Source organism: Globicephala melas, chromosome 12, assembly GCF_963455315.2.
Source record: "Globicephala melas chromosome 12, mGloMel1.2, whole genome shotgun sequence".
Taxonomy (NCBI): Eukaryota; Metazoa; Chordata; class Mammalia; order Artiodactyla; family Delphinidae; genus Globicephala; species Globicephala melas.
Genome location: NC_083325.1, coordinates 57,793,924 through 57,814,157, shown reverse-complemented (window position 1 = coordinate 57,814,157; position 20,234 = coordinate 57,793,924). Strand labels below are relative to the sequence as shown.

The 20,234-nt window shown below is 38.0% G+C and overlaps 1 protein-coding gene across 2 annotated transcripts in view; it reads right to left on the bottom strand.

Annotated features, from left to right (window-relative positions):
* The window catches only part of SLC8A1 (solute carrier family 8 member A1), a 443,214-nt gene extending 424,687 nt beyond the window's left edge, over positions 1-18,527 (bottom strand). For both annotated transcript variants that reach the window (XM_060309339.1, XM_060309335.1), the window contains exon 1: positions 18,324-18,527. Coding sequence is in view for 1 of the 2 variants with exons in the window: in XM_060309335.1 (XP_060165318.1) it covers positions 18,324-18,353 (30 nt within the window). In the remaining variant the exon portion in view is untranslated. The remainder of the gene's footprint in view (positions 1-18,323) is intronic.
* Between the last annotated feature and the right edge of the window lie 1,707 nt (positions 18,528-20,234).

Here is a 20,234-nt window from a genome sequence, read left to right as displayed (position 1 = left end):
AATAAGAATATTTACAAGTCAGGAACAATGGGGAATCCATAAGCAATCTTTTCTCATATCTGAACTTGAAAACACTGCCATTCACTATACTTCCTACCAAATTTATATTTCTTTAATATAAGAATGTGAAAATAAAAAGCTGCATGATAAAATATAGAATTTATATTCTGCATTTGTAAGGCCCAAAGACAAACTAACACAAAAGAGGTTCTCTCCGTATAAAAAAGGATAATACATAACATCTGTGTTTTTCCTGTACATAAAATTCAACCGTTGTGAGGGACCTTTGGTGATCATCCAATTCAAGCTCTTAATTTATGGTAGAAGAAGCTTAGATCCAGAAAATGAAAATAAATTTACCAAGATCACAGAACTGGTGAGTTGGAGAACCTAGCCTAGACCCCAGTTCTTCCACCATCATCATCCAGTGACTTTTCCCATATTATTTATGCCAGTGGACAGGCATTGGGACCTATAGACTGCATCTTAATGGGGTTTCCTTCTTTATTTTCTTTCTCCCAACTTTTTTTTTTAATTGATACTTTTTCCCTTTTTGCAGCTTTGAGAAACGTGAGGTCAGACTCAATCTACCCAAATGTGCCTTCTCCCTTCTGCAGGCCTCTGCAATCACTATAATCAAATATTTGAGTCATTTGGCCCAAGTTCTAATAACACAGAAACCTGACGGGTCTGGCTGTCCCACTGCCTTTTGATGATACACCCATTTTCCTTGTTATTTCTTTTAGGTACCTGGGTATTTTTTTCCTCAATCCAATAACCCTTGAAAAATGTTTTTACTGCATACACTAAAAATAAACTCCAGGTTCCAAAGAGGAAACACAAGCGTGAGAAATTGTTTTGAGATTAAATAAATTATAAATATGTAAAGCCAAATGGGACCTAGAGGTTATTTAGTTTCATCTTTCCTTTGGCCGATGTTCAAGAAAGTTCATGTCACGCATTCATGAATGTAATTTGTGTCAGCCATTGGCAGAGCTGGGATCAGCAGCAAGAATTTTTGTCTTTCTGTCTGATGATTTTTGTTGTATTGTCTACGGAAAATGCAGATGGAAATACACGGGGAAACAACGAAAGGGAACTATTTGTCATATATCATGGTTTTATGTTTTCTCACCCGTCATCTCATTTGGCCATCCCTCCCCCACCAAAACCAGTGAAGCCTACATTCCTATTTTTCATTTACAAATGAAGAACTGAAGCTAACACTTGAGTGAGAAGTCATACTGCTGGGAGATGAAATTTGATACCAGATTTGTCTGTTTACCTTTAACATAAGCACCATGATAACTAAAGTGAAGATAAAGTTGAAAAGCTATGTATCAGTTGATACACAAATTTATGATTGTTCATAGGCACAATCTCTTTAATGGTCACGAAATAAATAATGTCATTTGGCATGGTGATTATCTGAGTCATAAGACATCGTGGATAAAGCATAAATTTTAATGTCAGGCAGACATATGTTCAAATTCTGGCTTGTCTGTCTAGATAGAATGTAGTAGCTCAACAAACGAGAGTCATAATAATAATTTTTGTAATTATTCTCTTTGTGTCTGAAAGTAAAGTGTCTTCTGAGGAACAACGCATCCTATGTTAAGAATTTAGGAGAAAAGAGAAGGGTTCAAGTCCAGGACAAATTCTTAAAGCATGTTTTTATTTCATTTCCAATTATGCTTTCTTATTTCTCATCAGATGACAATGACTAGGACAATTTATGTACAAATGATAAGCAATATCAAGAACAAAGAGTGGGCCTAGGAACAAATCACAGATGTATCAGCAGATAAAAAACCAACATGTACAACGAGAGCCTTGTTACAAGTCTATGACTCCATTGTTTCATGTAACTTTTGACCATGAACTTTACAGCAAGAAAGGATTCCAGTGGTTACCAAGTCCAGCTACCTCATCCCATAGAGGAAACAGAGGTCTGGAGAAGATTAGTGCCTTGCCAATTATTCGCTTTGTGACAAAATTGGAACTTGGAGCCAGGACATAGAATTCTGAATGTAATAGTTTTCCTTTTAATCTCCAAGCCTTGAAACTGGTGCCTGTTTATAAAGACTTACCTCCTTTGTTGTTAGGGTTAACCTTTGTCATAATGGACTGTCAGTGATTCTTCAGTTGTTAGGTGTCAGAAATTATTTGGTCCTCAAAGAGTATCATTTTATCTTTTTTTTTTTTTTTTAAATAAAGCAATCCCACTCAGGGGTACATTTGAAGAATTCGGGAGAAAACTCCTCTAACAATGATGAGACACTCACTGCTTACTCATTATCATTTTTTTCCTCATTGGCAGGAAACACTTTAACTCTAATAAATGGAAAAAATACAAAGCCTAAGTCAAATTTTAGGTTCTATCTAATTTTTTAGATGTTATCTAAATGGGATACCACATTGCTCTACATAAACAGATGATGTGACTAGAAATGCTTGGTATTTCCCATGTGCACATTGGTAAACTGAGGCAAGTTTCCAGATGCAAATGGAGGTATTACCCAAGCTGTATTTGGTTTTGTCTGATTAAAACCCATTTTTCAAAATATTACCCAAAAGGATTTCAGAACTGTCTGAACACAGAAAATACTGCTCATGACAAGTACTTCAAAATGTGGATTAAGATCTGGATAACCCTGCTAAAAATGCTAATGGAAACTTTTCGTTACCATCATGTGTTGCTTTTGCCCTTTATAACCGGATAAACCAGTGCTTGATTTTTGAAAAGTTATTCTCAGAATATTTTTGAATATTGGAAGGCAAAATAATTAAAAGGAAAATATTCATCTAGAAGAGAGATATTTCAATCACCCTCTCTTCCGTGTAAGTCCTCTCATGTTGAGGCTGGTAAGGTTGATAGCTTTTGAGATTGGTGAGTTTGGGCAGCCTTACAATAAACAGACTGTATATTCTGGACTTAAACCACCCAAGTCCACACATCATGTGAATGAGTAATGCTACAAAAAGTTAGTCAGGTGGACCTTAGAATGTAAATAACAAATAAGATTTTTAAAATTAGCTCAACAGGTTGGAGCTAAATGAGGAATAGACCTCCTGTTGGGGGCACGTGGAAGACAAGAGACAAACATAACTCCTTTGCATACATTTTCTACCAGTTCTTCATCCAATGAGAATGATTTTGACTTATTCGTTTCATTATTCAATAAACATTTATGGACTACACCCATCGTATGTCAGATACTGTGCCTTCATATGTAAAGTCCTTCATATGTAAAGATGAGTAAGATAAGTATGTGTCCCCAAGTTGCTTAGAGTCAAATGAGGAGGCAGAAAAATACACCTTGACAATACTAAGTATTAGTACGAGACATATGCAGGGTGCAGTAGGAACACAAAGGGAGGATACAAATCAGAATCGGATAATGGGGAGGGAAGCCTCACAGAGAGAATGGTTCTTGTATTGAGTCTTAAAGCAAGTGCAGAGTTTGTTAAGTGAAAAGAGGGAAAAAAAAAAAACACTGAAGAAAGAGGGCAAGGAACATGTGAGAAAATGGAGATCTGAGCCATTCTTGACTATTTCAGTGAAACGTAAGTAATCTGGTGAAGCCGGGACACAGAACATTTATTGGGAGATAGAGAGGGCCAAGCTTAGGAAGGTACGCAGGGCTACAATTTCAAAGGTCTTTGGCCCCAAGTTAATGAATTAGGATTTTATCCTGGAAGATACAGGGATTCATTAAAAGATTTTACATATGTGTATGCCAGGTCAAGATTGTGTTGAACAAGATCACTTTGGCAACCAAGTGGAGGATAGCTGGGAGTGGCCAGGATGGGGGAAGGGCATCTCTTAGTGTGCTGTTGCAATAACTCATGTAATAAGCTATAAAAGGCAGTAATGGATATGAGAGCCTTCAGGGGGTATGAACTAAAAGATTCAGTGACTGATTTGTTGTGGTGGGGAGACAGCAAGTCAAAGAAAGGAGTCTAAGCTGACTTCTTGGTTTAAGGTTAAAGTGTTATATAAACCAGAAACACTGGTGAGGTGGGTAGTAGCAAGATGAGTTTAATCTGCAACATATTAGGTTTAAGTAAGGGGACCTGTGGAAATAGGTTGAATAGAAAGTTGAAGGTATGGATGGGAGGGTGGACAGTAAATATTAGTAACGGGAAACTAGAGTCAAAGATAAAAGTGATGGTAAAATAGTAGCTGGTTCCTCTAAATTTGTTCAGATACTTTGCATAAGTAAGTTACATTCCAGTGTATGAAACCTTTTTATAAGAGAACGTTGAATCAGTCAGTACTCTTTGAGGAGCTCTGGAGATTGGAAAAGGAGCTATGAAAGTACAAATAAGCAAACAGAGTTTCAATGTTCAAAGTCAAGTCAGACTAACCTCATGACACTGAGGGATCTTAAACTAACTGAAGAGAAAAGTGCTGTTGGTACATGATTTCTGACCTTCATCAGGATGTTTTGCATAACTACACAGAAGCACTTTGGACCGAATGGAAGAATATGGGCTGTCTGATTATGCGTTTAGGTGGAGTCCTTACTAAATAACGGTGCTCAAAGATTGCTGACTCAGGCTGGATGGCAAGTGACTGATGTGTTGCATGGCACTGTCCTTGCCTTTGGCTAAATACTTTGTCAGAGTATAGGATAAAGATATAAAAGCCATTCTCACCACATTTGCAATAGATGTCAAAGTTGAAAAACGAAAACAGACTGGATGGCATTCAGGATCCACAGACATCTTAATAGATGCAATTTAAAAAGGGTGGGTCTCTACATCCTACACTGTTGGTGGGAATGTAAATTGCTGCAGCCACTGTGGAAGACAGTATAGAGCTTCCTTAAAAAACTAAAGTTAAGGTTACCATATGATCCAGCAACCCCACTCCTGGGCATATATCCAGAGAAAACTCTCATTTGAAAAGATACATGCACCCCAATGATCATAGCAGCGCTATTTACAATAGCCAAGACATGGAAGCAACCTAAATGTCTATCGACAGATGAATGGATAAAGATGTGGTATATATATACAGTGGAATACTACTCGGTCATAAAAAAATGAAATAATGCCATTTGCATCAACATGGATGGACCTACAAATTATCATACTAAGTGAAGTAAGTCAGAAAGAGAAAGACAGATACCATATGATATCACTTATATGTGGAACCTAAAATGTGATACAAATGAACTTATTTAGAAAACAGAAACAGACTCACAGACATAGAAAACAAACTTACGGTTACCAAAGGGGACTGGGGGGAGGAGGGGGGATAAATTAGGAGTTTGGGATTAGCAGATGCAAACTACTATATATGAAATAGATAAACAACAAGGTCCTACCACACAGTACAGGGAACTATACTCAATATCTTATAATAAACTATAATGGAAAAGAAAAAAAAAACAATGGTGGGTCTCAATGTCCTGCACCCGGAGCCCTCAAGATCACCTGCAAGTACTTTTGGACTGAGTTGTGGCTCTCAACCCCATCAACACATCAATTAAGTAAATTAAAAAATGGAAAAACACCTTCCAAGTTGAGTTTTCAGACATTCAATTAAGTAGGAATTCACACACATGTCCGAAGGGGACCCACTAAGAAACTGGAGCCATAAAGTTTGAGACAAATGTAATAACCGCTGGTCTTCAGAGACTGCAAGTGATGTCAGTCGGAATAGGAATCATGTTCTATGTGATCATAAGGACTAGAATTAGATTAAAAAGTTATCTTTTCTCCATTAATTTCTTGCCCACAGTAGAGGGAATAATAGTGTTGGCTCTGGAACCAGATTTGTCCAGCTCTACTATTTATTATTTGTGTGACCTTAGGAAGGTTTACTTAGTCCTTCCTGCTATCATTTTCCTCACGTGAAAATGAGGATAATAAGAGGATCCAGCTTATAAGGTTATTGCCAGGATTTAATGAGTTAATGTATGTAAAAGCACTGAGGAAAGTGCCTGATGTGTAGAAATTGCTTGATGTGTCAGCTACTATTGTTGGTAGTAGTTACAGGAGCGTAGAGGGTAACCATCCCCTCACCCTGCCCCGCCAAAGGAAATATTAAGTAGAAGAAGAGATTTAGAGAGGCACTCTTTGAGCACCTTTTAAGAATTTACGGATCATTTGTAAGCCAGTGTCTAGAAGTTGGTGACAGTTCCCAAGAATTCTGATTGCTGACTCACCCACATAACTCCCGTCAGATTGTATGGGAAGCAGCTGCAAGCAATATCTACCACCCTAGGATGCAGGACAACTTTCTGCTTGGGTACCTGGCAAGGTTAGGTACTTCTTTCATTTCTGAACTCATCTTCTCGCCTTCATACTTTACATATTTAGTTTTCCACACGTGTTTCTGGCCTCTGTGTCAATGGCAATTCAGAATCTGTTTTTCTGGTCCACTGCCCTTGACTCTGATCCCAAGTCCTTACTAGAGGAGGAAAGGGCACCAAGAACCTTTTACTTTTAAAAATTCCCAGGCATCAACTTAAGTCCGTAGAACCACAAGCACACAGCAAATATTAGATTTTCATGGAAAATGAAAAACAGGCTTCTTTGCATCTACCGGGGTTAAGAACAACCCTGATATTTTGGTAACTGCTAAATCAGCGTGACACTGCTTTTGAATTGCAGTTTGGAGCTCCACACACCACTGAGTTTTCTACCCAGTAATCGAACTAAAATGCCTGGGTCAGATCTTAGAATCATATCCATCCATCGTCTACTCCACGCTATCCCTGGACCATACCTTTCTCCTGCACTGCTATTCCCCATACTGAGTTCCATGGAAGGCTGGTGTCACAAGATATTATCTTCTTGAAAAAATAAAATCTATAGACATATAACTGAGAAACACTGCATATGATCAACAGTGCTTAGGTATTCCCAAAGCAAATTAGCTTCTTAAAAGAACTCCTTTAGTAAGAACCAGTTTACCTGGGTTTAACCTAGTAGTCCCTAGTTTATTCTCTCATAGAATTACTTTTAGTTTATAGCCCATTAATACTCAGTTCACTAGTATTTGGTGGAAGATTCTGGTAGCTACTAATTTTGGCTGATTTTCTTTGAACACCTACTCAGTACTAATTTATTGTTGAAAAAAACCCTTTAATTAGGGCGAGCATATGTCCCAGTTTGCCTGGGACATTCCCAGTTCACTGCTGTTGATCCAGTGTGATTATAATTCTTCCCCCTTTTACTCTCAAAAATGTTCTGATTCTGATGACCACTTATGTAGACGCTCGACCTGTAAGGTGTCTATTATTATCATCTGCTTGCTTGCTTTACTTATTTATTTTTTGCCTTTCTACAATTTATCCTCCCTACTGCAGCTGGAATTAAGTGTTAAAAATGTAAGTTAGTTCATTTCATGTCTCAGTTCATAATCCTTCAGTAGATTCCTAGCACTCTTGGAATTAAAATCCCCTAACCGAGTCTTCCAAGTCTATGGGCTTCAAAGACCTAATGAATTAGCTGCTACCTATATCTCTGATGTCATTTTTTATCACTCTCCTACTTTTTATAGAGCCTCATTGGGCTCCTTATTGTTCCTAGAACAGATCACATATGCTCCTACCTCAATGCCTTTATACTTGCTAGTTTTTCCCTCTGTCTGGAAATCTTCTCCCCAATTATTCACCTGACTTGTTTCCTCACTGCATTTAGTTTTCTGCTCAAATTTCGTTTCCTTTGACCACCCTCTCTAAAAGCACTTTCCCTCCTCTTTCTCTCCTTATCCTGCTGTGCTTTTTGTTTGTGTTTATATTGTTTGAGTTATAACTCTAATACCGCAGTTACATTAGCACTCCAGTACCTCCATTGGAGTGTGTATATCCTCTTTGTATACCATTTCTATAATGCTCAGTTCTTCAACATATTAGCAAAACAATTAAAAATAAATGCTCACCCTTGCTCACTTTAGAACACTGACATTTAAAAATAATTTGCCAATTTCATTAATCTCCCTCAGTTCTAGGTATTTTGATTGGCAAGTGCTCTCTTTCGACTGGCATGCAGTGTTTTGAAACATATGGATTAAATCTACCTTTCTCGTTTCCTTGTTTTTCAAAATTGATCTGTAATCGAACCAGAAACACTTAAAAGCAGAGACTTTCTAGACACCACCCAGTACAGACTCCTAGGAAGACAGGGAAGCACACTAAGGAAGGGAAATGTTCCTTCAAGTCCTTCAACAGGTATAGGGACATCTGTCACCTTTTGGTTTGTTCCTCATCAAGCCCTTTGGGAGTTGCCTGTTGCCCACCTGGCAGGGATTTCAATAGTGTTGCCCCATCTCATCTCTTACACAGGTGGGACCTGAGCAAAGTTTAATAAGAAGAATATATCAACCCCCTGGGGATGCAGTGAGTGGCCCAAGTTTCAGATAGTGTTATAACCTTGGGATCATAGTATCAAAGGAACTCTTTCTTTCTATCTTCTCACTCTGCTTTACCCTCCATCCTAAATCAAGCTCTTACCATGAAGCAGCAAAGATTGGGTTCATGATCTCTGGACATCATCCTAATACTGGCCATTGCAGAAGAATTAAAATCCTTCCCTTCCCCAGCATACATATCAATTCCCCAATAAGATTCTGGTTGTTTCCATTTAGTTCATCCTAAGCCAATGCATATAAATATAAAAACAAACAGACAAGGTAGATATAACCCTAGAGATGAATGCTATACTATAGTCATTTTAAAACTTTCTTTAGAGCAATTCCTACTCATCACCCCGTGGTTTATCTTCCCAATGTATCCTCCCTTTCATCACAGCACACATTTGATCCACTGAAGAAGGCATAAACATTTTAGCTTGGTTTCTACCTTCCCTCCCAGCTTTATGTTGCTTTTTGACTTGTCCTGGATTAATGTTTTGTTATCAATCTCTGATATGGTTCTCTTCTTTAACTTTACATCCTGTGCCTTTATTAATGAATTCTTTGAGAGGAAGGACTGTGTCTGAGTCATCATTTTATACACAAAAGCACAACGTTTGGAAATAGTAGATGCTCAGTAAATGCTTACTGAATGAATAACAATAATAGCTACCATTTATTGAGTAATTATTATGTGCTAGGAACTAAACATATTACATGCTTTATCTCATTGGTTCTTACAAGAAGAACGAGGTAATCATTTAAAAATATTTTTTTTGGGCTTTCCTTGTGGTGCAGTGGTTGAGAGTCTGCCTGCCGATGCAGGGGACATGGGTTTGTGCCCCGGTCCGGGAAGATCCCACATGCCGCGGAGCGGCTGGGCCCGTGAGCCATGGCCGCTGAGCCTGCGTGTCCGGGAAATAAATAAATAAATAAAATATTTTTTTGGTATCTCCTTAGCGCAGGCGTGATTTGTTAGAGTATTTGAATACTTTTACATGATTTTAAATAATAACTACATTACTTAGAGTAAGTAAAGAATATTCATTTAGCCACTCAGTTATTCATCAGACATTAATTGTCTACTTTGTGTCAGGAAATGGTAGTGGAGATACAAAATTAAGAGGTACCACAAATCTGGTCACAGCCCTGGCTCAACCTTTCTGTACTGCCACCCCCTCACCTCCCATTCCCCTGCCACTGCCTTCAGAACAAAGTTCCACCTTCTTAGCAAGATAAGGGAGGGTTTTTTTTTTTCTGCCATCGCATTTCCAGGCTCACCGCTGGCTAATCCACACCTCAAATCTCAGCAACAGCAAAACACTGATAGAGATCAGTCTAGTGATTACCTTAGAGGGGAAAAATGTCTGGAAAGGGTTATCAGGGGACCTTCTGAGGTGCTGATAATGGTTCTGTGTCTCGATCTAGGTGCTGAATACACGGACACGTGAGTGAATTCTGTTTATGGGAATGCGTTGAACCGCACAGCCACGTGTTTCTGGGGGTATACTACACTTCAATAAAGAGTCAAAAACAAGTTAACCCAACCAAACAGCCACCTCTTGCAATGCTGAACTATTTGCTGTTTCCCATCCCTAATGTGGCATATTTTCCTCCAGACTTTTGCATATGCTGCCGCCTCCCTGGGTCACCACTGGCCTGTGCTATTAACTTTTTCCCATAGTTCTCTATGAAACTGCTTTGCGACAGCCTGTTCCTGTGATTCTCTGCCCCACCAGACTAAGTTCTTCAGGGCTGTGTCTCCTGGTATTTAATGTAGCTCCAGGAACTCAAGGAGTTTAGTATAGTGACAGAACCACATAATTTTACTGGTGCGAAATGCTGGGAGAGCTCAATTCTAAGTGCTCTGGGAACACAATAAAAGAAAGCACACAGGCATACAAATACAGTACACAAACGTATCTTCTACAGAGGGCTGAATCAAAAGAGAACATATGATTTGTGCCTTTATCACCTCCCCCAAACAACAAAAACAATACTCAAAAGACTTTTCTATACTTTTAGAAGAGCTATGCATATATATGGGTGAAGCTCTTCAAGTTGGAACTTAAACTGGCATTCTGTAAGCTAGGCACCCTTCTACTCTTTTTGCATAGAGACCCATTAAATAGCTTGTCCTTTGTGTTAAAACCATAGGCCTGGGTTTAATCAATTCTTTCAGAGTTAACTATTGATATTTCCAGGGAATTTTTCCATGATTGGATGACAGCTATATTTCATCCTATGTATTAACTCTTGTCAGTTAGTGGTGGGTGCCTGAAACAATCCACTGAGAATGACTCTGAGACAAATCTAGGCTGAGTCAGTGACGATGACATGATTGATGTTTGCCACGGATGCTGTGAGGTCAAGGAGGGCAGTGAATGGGCTACCTCTCATCCGGATTCTAAATCATCATTTAGCATAACAACAAGGTCATGCCCAGATTATCTTTCTGCAGGATTTCTCTGAGCTAGTGACATGTTAGCGTGTCCTCTGAATATCTGAGATGGAGGTTCATTTTATACAATATATCACAGATGCTGTTTATGGGTAATGGAAACTTTGATTTCACCAAATTGAAGAACAATTCCTTCTCAGATCCCATTTTGGAAGATGTGGTTTGGAAGGTCACAACCTTGCTGAACTTTTGGAGATCTGGTTCTCAAACCAGTCAATGAATATTTATTAGATGTTCCCTTGAAAAATAGATAAAATTATGCAGTAAATTGGGCATATTTTGTTTTAGCTAAACCCAAGTGGATTATTGAGGGAAAAAAAAATGAGCTTTGGGACATATATTCTCTAAATTATTTATTTAGTCTGTGTTCCCCAAAAGATCATGGGCCTAAACTGTGGCTTTGGGACACACATACTGAACAAAAGCCAAGTATATAAGTGTTACTTCAATTTTGTTTCTTTATAACAAAACTTCGGGTGTCTGGTATTTAGCATACTGTGTTTTTGTTTTAGGTTTTCAGTGCTTTGAATTGCTTAGGAAATTATGTGCTTTACGTTAATTATTATGGCTGTTTGTTGATAGTGCTGTTGATCGTTGACAGTTTAAAAAGTGTAACCTATTAGGGACTACAGATTTCTGGGAACTGCAGGAACCCCATTTTTTGTTTAAGTCGCTAATCTTTTGATTTTCTTTCCCTATCCCTCATGTGAATCAAAGTAGATATTTTTCTTTTTAAGGCAAAAGAATATTTAAATTAATAGCAGCAGAATCATCTCTGGGGAAACAATATAACAAATGATCTTGAATGTGTAACAGAGTAAAAATAGAGTGGTAGAAGGTGGATTTGACCTCGATTCCTCTGCACACGCCTGATAAAAAGTAAAGAGGTAATCTTTCATTACATTCTCTTTGCAAAAAAAGAAGTGAATAACTTCTTTATAATTTGTATTGTCATAGTTAAAATACACTTCATTATAATTTTCATAAAACTAATACACAACTCTACAATACTGGTGAAAATTTTATGTTGAATTCCTGCAGGTCTGATGCTCATAAGCATAATCTAAGATGTAAGTTGAATGCCGGGTAGAGCTCTTGTTCTTCATTTAAAATTTTGAATTGGAATTTAAATGCAGTTTAATATGTCTGTGAGATGGGTCCCTGAATACAATACTAACTTTCATTTAAACGATTTTTATCTCATTTTATCATTTTTATACAAATCATCTTTGCTACATAACTGTGAAGACGGGGAAGGATGTAAAATTTTCGACACACATTTATCGAAAAGTAGGTAAGAAGGGAGGGAAAGAAAATGGAGTACAGTCCATTCTCTTTAAAATAACAGTTTAACCTCTATTTCTGAAAAGTGTCCAGTCAACAATTTATAAATGTTAGTTTATAAAGAGCAATCAATACCATTTCTTTTTTTTTTTTTTTTTTTTTTTTTTGCGGTACATGGGCCTCTCCCGTTGCAACAGAGCACAGGCTCCGGACATGCAGGCTCAGCGGCCATGGTTTACGGGCCCAGCCGCCCCGCGGCATGTGGGATCTTCCTGGACTGGGGCACGAACCCGCGTCCCCTGCATCGGCAGGCGGACTCTCAACCACTGCGCCACCAGGGAAGCCCAATACCATTTCTTATATAGTTGGCACTCAGAAACATTGTTTCAAATGATTAGTTTACTCATTAAACAGATTAAGTGGACAATCTGAGAATAACATGGTTTGCTCTCACTTCTTGTCAGACACTATGCTGAATACTTTTCGTACATTAATTTTTTTCATACATTAATCTATTTGTTTCTATTTTTAAAAGGCCAAGAAAGAGTTGCGGGACAGGAAAACACAGAGGCTAAGAAGAAGCTTCAAATCCTGTCTCTTCTGTTTACTTGTGTGACCTTGGGCATATTACCAACACTTCTTTACATAACTATTCACAGAGTGGTTGCCAATCTTGTAAGGTAATTGTTAGAATTTATGAATTAATCTATGTGACTTGCTTAGAAGTGTGCTTGGAAAATAGTGGAGTACAACGCATGTCAAGATAGTTATTAGGTAACTTGACCAACGTGACAATAAGAAGTGTAGTTGGGATTTGTCTGAATCTAGAACTCAGGGTTTTAACCAAAAAAAAAGAATTTTTATTTCTTAATATTTTATCCATCTGGGTAAAGCAGTGGTAAAATTAGTGAAGATTTGGAAATAGTTTTTAAAATTATATTTCTTTGAATGAAATTCAACAACAGCTTGTGATGGATAATAGCATAATAACAGCATAATACATAAGAGTTTATATGTCATTTTACATACGATTGCATCTTATCTCTCAGAGGGCAAGCTGCTGGAGAAACTAAAGAACTAGAGTTATTATTACTATTATATATTATTATTAATTGGAATATAATACATTACTATGAATAGGGTAAATATTCAATGGATTCTTCTATCTCTACCTAAAACAGACCTTGTTCAGAAAAATGATTTAAGAAATACCTTTTTAACCAGTGCCCTTCTCTTCTATTAAGATATGACTTAATTTTTGAAAGTTTTTTTAATATTCATGAGGGAATATATATCTGTATCTTTTTTTTTTTTTGTGGTACGCGGGCCTCTCACTGTTGCGGCCTCTCCCGTTGCGGAGCACAGGCTCCTGACGCGCAGGCTCAGCGGCCATGGCTCACGGCCTAGACGCTCTGCAGCATGTGGGATCTTCCCGGACCAGGGCACGAACCCGTGTCCCCTGCATCGGCAGGCGGACTCTCAACCACTGCGCCACCAGGGAAGCCCTCTATTTATTTTTGATATCTTAAATGATAGTTTCCAGACTCACCATGGTATGATTTGGAGTAAGAGGGGAATTCAATTTCATAATCAATCAGTTCAAGAGTATTTAATCAATATCTGACAAATGTTCAAAGTTAATGGTGGGTTAATTCTAGAAACTGACTTGAAAGGAATTTAAGAATCCATCTATACTCTCTTTGAGATGTGATCACTCTTCTGTTTAATATTTCTAGTGACAGGGAAGTTAGTCTCAAGAAAAATCCATTTGATTTTAACATTGCTTACAAAGATGGTACCACCATTTACAGGCCATTAAGCTAAACTCTTTATTTGAACTTTGCCAATTTATCCCTTCAATATGGTCATTGCTGTCCATAATTTGCAGAGAAGAGAAAACAGAGGCTTAAAAAGATGATGTTACCTGTCCAAAGTCACACGGCCATTAATACATTGAAGAGCCAGACCTGAAACTCAGGCTGTCAGACTCCAATCACCCTCAGCAGTCATAACTCGAATCACTGCTCCACCCACTTTCTCGAAGAGTCCTCTTTACCCTGAGTTGGAATCTAGAGCAGTTATTTATTTTATCTCTACTTGCATTCAACCCAGAATCATTTCTGCAGGCCTCAGAGAGCCCAGCCTTCAGTTCCTACTTAAAGGAAAGGAGTCTTTTGTAGCCCTTCATTGCCTCTTGGTATTGTGGCTAGTGTCAGTTTCTTATTCATATGTATTGATATGTGATAAATTAATATATCTTCTGAGTAAAATCACACACCCTCTCTCCAAAGTTCTTGACATTTAGAAAGGCAAAAGGCAAAAAAGAGAATGACTTGCCTAATCCTTAGAAAACTGTTGCTATCCAAACTTAATATGCCCTTTCAAGATGACTATTTGATAATTTGCTAAAACAATATGAAACTTCATTTAGCAGCTATAGTTAAGAAACATAATGTCACATATACGTATATATATTTTTACCTTTCAATAATTGTGGTCAGCATTCACATAGGTTTCAGCCTAGGGAGCATGAGAGATATCAAATAGATCTGTATCAGTACTTTATTGTAGAGAAAACTTCTTTTTAAATACGTTGAAACTTTTAAATAGGAACGCCCTGTCAGTGAAGATTACATCAATCAAACTTCCAGAAAAGTCCTCTTTCTTGGAAAGATTACACTTTTTTATCTTCATCTGTGGGTTCTGTTAACCTCCCCCCGCCCCCCGATGAAATAAATTGGACTGGTTACCACTTTTTTTTTTTTTTTTTTACGGTACGCGGGCCTCTCACTGCTGTGGCCTCTCCCGTTGCGGAGCACAGGCTCCGGACGCGCAGGCTCAGCGGCCAGGGCTCACGGGCCCAGCCGCTCCGCGGCATGTGGGATCTTCCCGGACCAGGGCACGAACCCGCGTCCCCTGCATCGGCAGGCGGACTCTCAACCACTGCGCCACCAGGGAAGCCCAGGTTACCACTTTTTTACTGCAGAAAGAAAGGGCTTCTCAATGTTGGTTGCACATTAGGATTTCACGGGATAGATTAAAAAAATAAACTACCTTTGCCTGGACCCCATGAGCATATTTAGTTGATCAGGGGGACATCACCCCCACCAAGTGATTTTAAAGTGTTGAGAACCATGGATCATCTCATGGGAAGACGCTGATGAAATAGGAAAGGCCATTTTCTCCTCAGCTAAATGCCATGGAAATTTGTTCCCCTTTCATTACTTGATATACCTGAAAACTACTTTAACAATTCTCTGCCATGGAGTTTTCTTCTAATATCTCACCAGGACAATTGAAATGGAAGTGTAATTTTAAGTAATGAAAGAGGAGCAGTATGGGCAGATGGGTTCTGATCAGGTGAGCTGGATCTCTTCACTTTCCATTGATTGACCTTGGAGAAACTATACAGCCTCTCAGGCCTTTTAACTCCTCACCAGGACCATCTCCTAGTCTCATGCTTAACGTCATTTAAAAAAATCTTGAAATATTCAGTGGTTTGTCTGGGACCACTCAATTTTTAATCACTGGAGAAAATTATATTTTATTGAAGTTTGCAAGGGAATTTTTTTTTTTAGAGTAACCATTGTTATCATTTCCTTGAAACTTAATGACCTTTCCTCTGGATCACAATTTTCCATGCCTTTGGAAAAGCATACAAATTCTCCCCCAACAGTTTCAGGGATATTGTTCATACAAATTCTCCCCCAACATTTTCAGGGATATTGTTTGCCATGAAAGCCCGTAAAAAGTCTGTTCCCCCTACTCATTGCAGCACCATCAACCAGGCCCAGGAACTATCCACCCTGGCCCTTCACAGACAGAATCCTCATATCTGTGCTCTATGCTCTTAGGACAAATTTCAACTTTCCTGTTATCGTTGGCCACTGTAAATTTACTTCTACATCAGCTAACTATAGCATAGAGCATTCATGTCATTTTTTTTTCCACAAAAGTCTATCAACACTTCCAATTCTCTTCTCAAAATACGATCTCAAGATTTTCTAACACATACAGTCATCACCGAATGCTTAAGAAGTCATAAGTCATTGGTAGTTGATGGTCAATTTTTTTTCCATAGATGACATACTATATATATAAAATAGCAATAAGTCATTCTTTATTACTTATATTACACTTCTTAAATTTGTTTGCTGAAGAAAAACAGGAACAGGAACAGACATTTCTCATAAGAAGTGCACCCTTGAAATGTACTTGGCAATAAGCAAATGAGAAAACAGTAGATGATGTCATATACGTATTGCATCTTATCACAAATACTAGTGACATAATTTAGAATAAACTTTTACATATTTTACATATTGAAAATTGACAAAACTCCTGCTGTGCTGGTACTGTTCCTTTTGGAAAGCCGGCTGGTATGTAGTGTTTAAGTATTTTAAAACCATCCTTTTGTAGGCCTGTTCCACTTTAGCTAAAGTTATGACAGCTTAGTTAGCTCTGTTAGTTTAAAAAAAGACGGCATAGTTTATTCTCTCTCCCTCTCTCTCTCTCCTGCAGATACAGAATATTAGTATTGGCTTGGCCAAAAAGTTTGCTCGTAACAGCTTACGGAAAAACCCGAACGAACTTTTGGGCCAAGCCAATATTTTTAAATGAAGTAAAATAGCCTATTTTAGCGATGTGGAAAGGGTTAATTTGAATGTGTTGTTAATTTAACATGCTGTCAGTTTAAATAGACGAGACATGAACAGGAGTAATTTGATGAAAATTTATAATAATAATATTTTAGTGATGATAATGTATTCCTACTGAAATAGAACCATGTTTTCTCTTTCCCTGCCACTTTTTTTTGGTATTAGAGAACGTCCAAAACTTGAAAGAAACCACTACATAACTAAAGTCACTTCACCTGTATCCTTTTCCCAACTATCTAATTTATCCAAAGAACATCTCCTTGGTCAGTATTACAAGCTGTTTTATTATTTTTTTACACTTGTTTATTAATCATTTTCCATGTCATGTTTTGTCATCAGAGAAGGAAAAAATTATATTCAATTTTTCTTTCTTTTTTTCTCTCACATTCTATCTTAAGATTAAAAAACTTAAGAGTTGGTTCAAATCTTCCTTGAAATACAGACACAATATTCTCAGCAAGAGAAATTTTGAATTTAAATTCCATTATCTTGTGTAAAAATTCTTTTAGTTCAATCTTGAAAACACACACACATTTTACAGATATGACCTGCAATTTTCCCCCCTGACTTCTGTGTTTTGCAGAGGTTCACAGGTTTTGTTAACAATTTTAAAAGAACTGCTTAATGATCTAACGATTACAATTTGGTAATTAGCTGGAATAGCATTTCAACATGTAACGGATATGCTTTGGCTGGGTTAACCAGTATCCTGGAAACTAGACTAGAGTCATAGCGATTCTGATATTGTTCTTGTCTTCAAAGCCATGCTTTTACTTTGAACCCCGAGACATCTAGCTTTTGTGATTCTGCCACTATCTACCGTTCCCCGAACATTACCAATGGCAAAACTATAGTCATATAGCTTTCCCCTCAAGCTCCATAGTTTTCAGTCATTAGCCAAAAAGAAAGAAAATGTCGAAGGTACTGAGAAAAGTCTAGTGCTTAAAGCTGGTTTCAGCAATTTCAACTTGCGCAAGACCCCATGTTTGTGAAAACAACCCAAGAATCTTTGAACAGGATGTAATCAACCTCCGATCTGCTGAGAAACACTGCAAAAATGACTTCAGCTGCCAAAAATAATAACGCCGTTTACAAGCAGCTCTTCCTAGGTCTAAGGAAGAACTAACCACACATGTTAAGTTTATGCTGGATTTGGACGCATAAGCAAGGTAAAGGGCAAATCCTCCCTCCCTCCCCTAAAATACACTGCATCAGAACCCACGAGAAGCTGGGGCCCATTTCAAAGGTGCTGGCAATATTGAGGGAGATTCGTATCCCCAGAAATCCGAACAGTAAGTGACCCCGGACAAAGCGATTCTATTTGGGAGCAATTCCATGCTGCCACTTTCCCTCTGTAAACAAGCTGCCCTGTCTTGCGAAGGCAGAGCTTGTTAAATACCTCTTAGTCACCAGCCCCAACCCAAATCTTTCTTTTTTTTTTTCCAAAATATTATCTGGCAGCTTCCCTTAAGGGACATCAAGAGCTTGGGAGGGAATATTCACGAATGATCTTTTAGATAACGTTTCATCACAAAAGCCCTGCACCTACCTCTGTGGAGCCGGGCTGATCAGTCCGCATGGGCTGGATGTGAAAAAAGACCCGGGGTGATGGTTTCTCCAAATTTACCAGAAAGAAAGGACCTGGGATGCTTGTCCTTTAAGTGTCTCTAAACATGGTTTGCATAGCTGGATCTCTGCTTATCTGTGCCTTTCGGCTTTCGCTTCCATACATGGGTCTGTTCCCAACAGTAACTCCAAGCTGTCGAAAAGAAGCTATCTGGCAGCACTCCGCTTCATCCAACACATGGCTGATAAAAATACACATATAGAGATCCTTCCAGCCAGGCCCATGTCCCGCCCCTCCATCCTGCCACTATGCCTTTTCGCAAATACACGTTCAGATTGGCATTTTTGCTCTCCAGACATTTAGAGAACAACCAGTTTTTACCTGATTCCCACATAGAGCTTTTAGGAGATGGGTTTCCTGAGCTCTGTGAAAACAGATATGATTACAGTTCCTTACTAGGGTTTTCATCCTTAAAGATTTTAGTGATAAGATATATATGTGAGACCTGAAAAATATTAGGGAATGAATGAATGAATGGCTGAACAATGGATAACATTGTATAGGGATGAATAAATACACAAGGTATTTCTTTAACTGGGAATAGTTGTTAATACTCTGGGTTGTTTGTCTTAAAGGAGAAGGCAGTAGCACCTGGTCAAAGTAATCAAAATCTCTAAGAGAGGAGGAAGGGCCAGGTTCGTATTTGAACAGCTTCTCACTTAGGATAATTGGGACAGTTCCTACTAAGCGACCATCTAGCATATGGTTTGAGATTCAGGAAACTTTTTTTCTTTAATGTTAAAGAATGTAAACCTGAATGGAATACTAATTACTACATTTGTTAACTGTCAGTAGTACTTTAACTGACACATAGCTGTGACCTACATTTTAAGTGGTGGGATGGGTATGGAGGGGGATAAGTCCTGCTCTGTCTAGTAGAGAGGTGAGACGTACTCCCCTAGGAAGTCCCAGTTCTTTTGAAATCTAGCTTTTCCGGTTTTAAAGTTCTCTCTCTCTCTTTTTTTTCAATTTGTTGTTACTCCTGTAATAAGAGGTCAAAATATGGAGAGAGAGAGAGACCTTTCAAATAACATTTCCCACTGGTTAACTTTTTCAAAATCATGTTAAAACTCTTGTGGAATCTCTTGTTAGAAAAAAAGAAGAAAAAAGAAATTTGAGGCATACAGGCAAAATTCATTTTGGTATATTGAAATGGAGCTAATTTGCTTAAAATATTCCAGAGGAAAAAGGGAGGGACGGACAAAACAAGGTTAACAAAATGATCATTTTTGCAGGTAGTCTATAGGTACACCTATCAACCTGTGAATGGAGAGGTCATTATACTACCTTCTCTACTTTGTGTAGGTTTTAACATGTCTATAGAAGAAAAAAGAGAGAAGGATACAAAACAGATATATTTATGACAAGTTAGAAAACTCCTAGGTTTTAGTAATCTCTGTGCAACAGCACTAAGGCCAGAACGATAGGAGGCAACATTGTTTTTTATTAAAAATATTCTGTTATTCCAACCTCTCCCTGCCTCCCTCCCAGCAATTTTTATATATGCAAATACTATATTTATGTATTTATATATATATTTATATTTTTATATATGCATTTTATGTATAATATATTATACATTATCTGCATAATAATCTATTCCCTTTATATTATTATATACTCTATATAATAATAATATTTATATCTAGGGAAAATTGAGATATGATATTTAAAAAGCTGACTAAACGTAGCTCAGTGATGGGCTTGGTAGAAGGTGACCTTACCCAGGAGTCATTCAATACCCTCCCTTCCTTGCCTTTTTCTACTATAGAAGTGCAAAAGCAAAACTCTTTTTTCTCCTTGTCCCTTGCAGTTAGGGATGACCATGGTAAC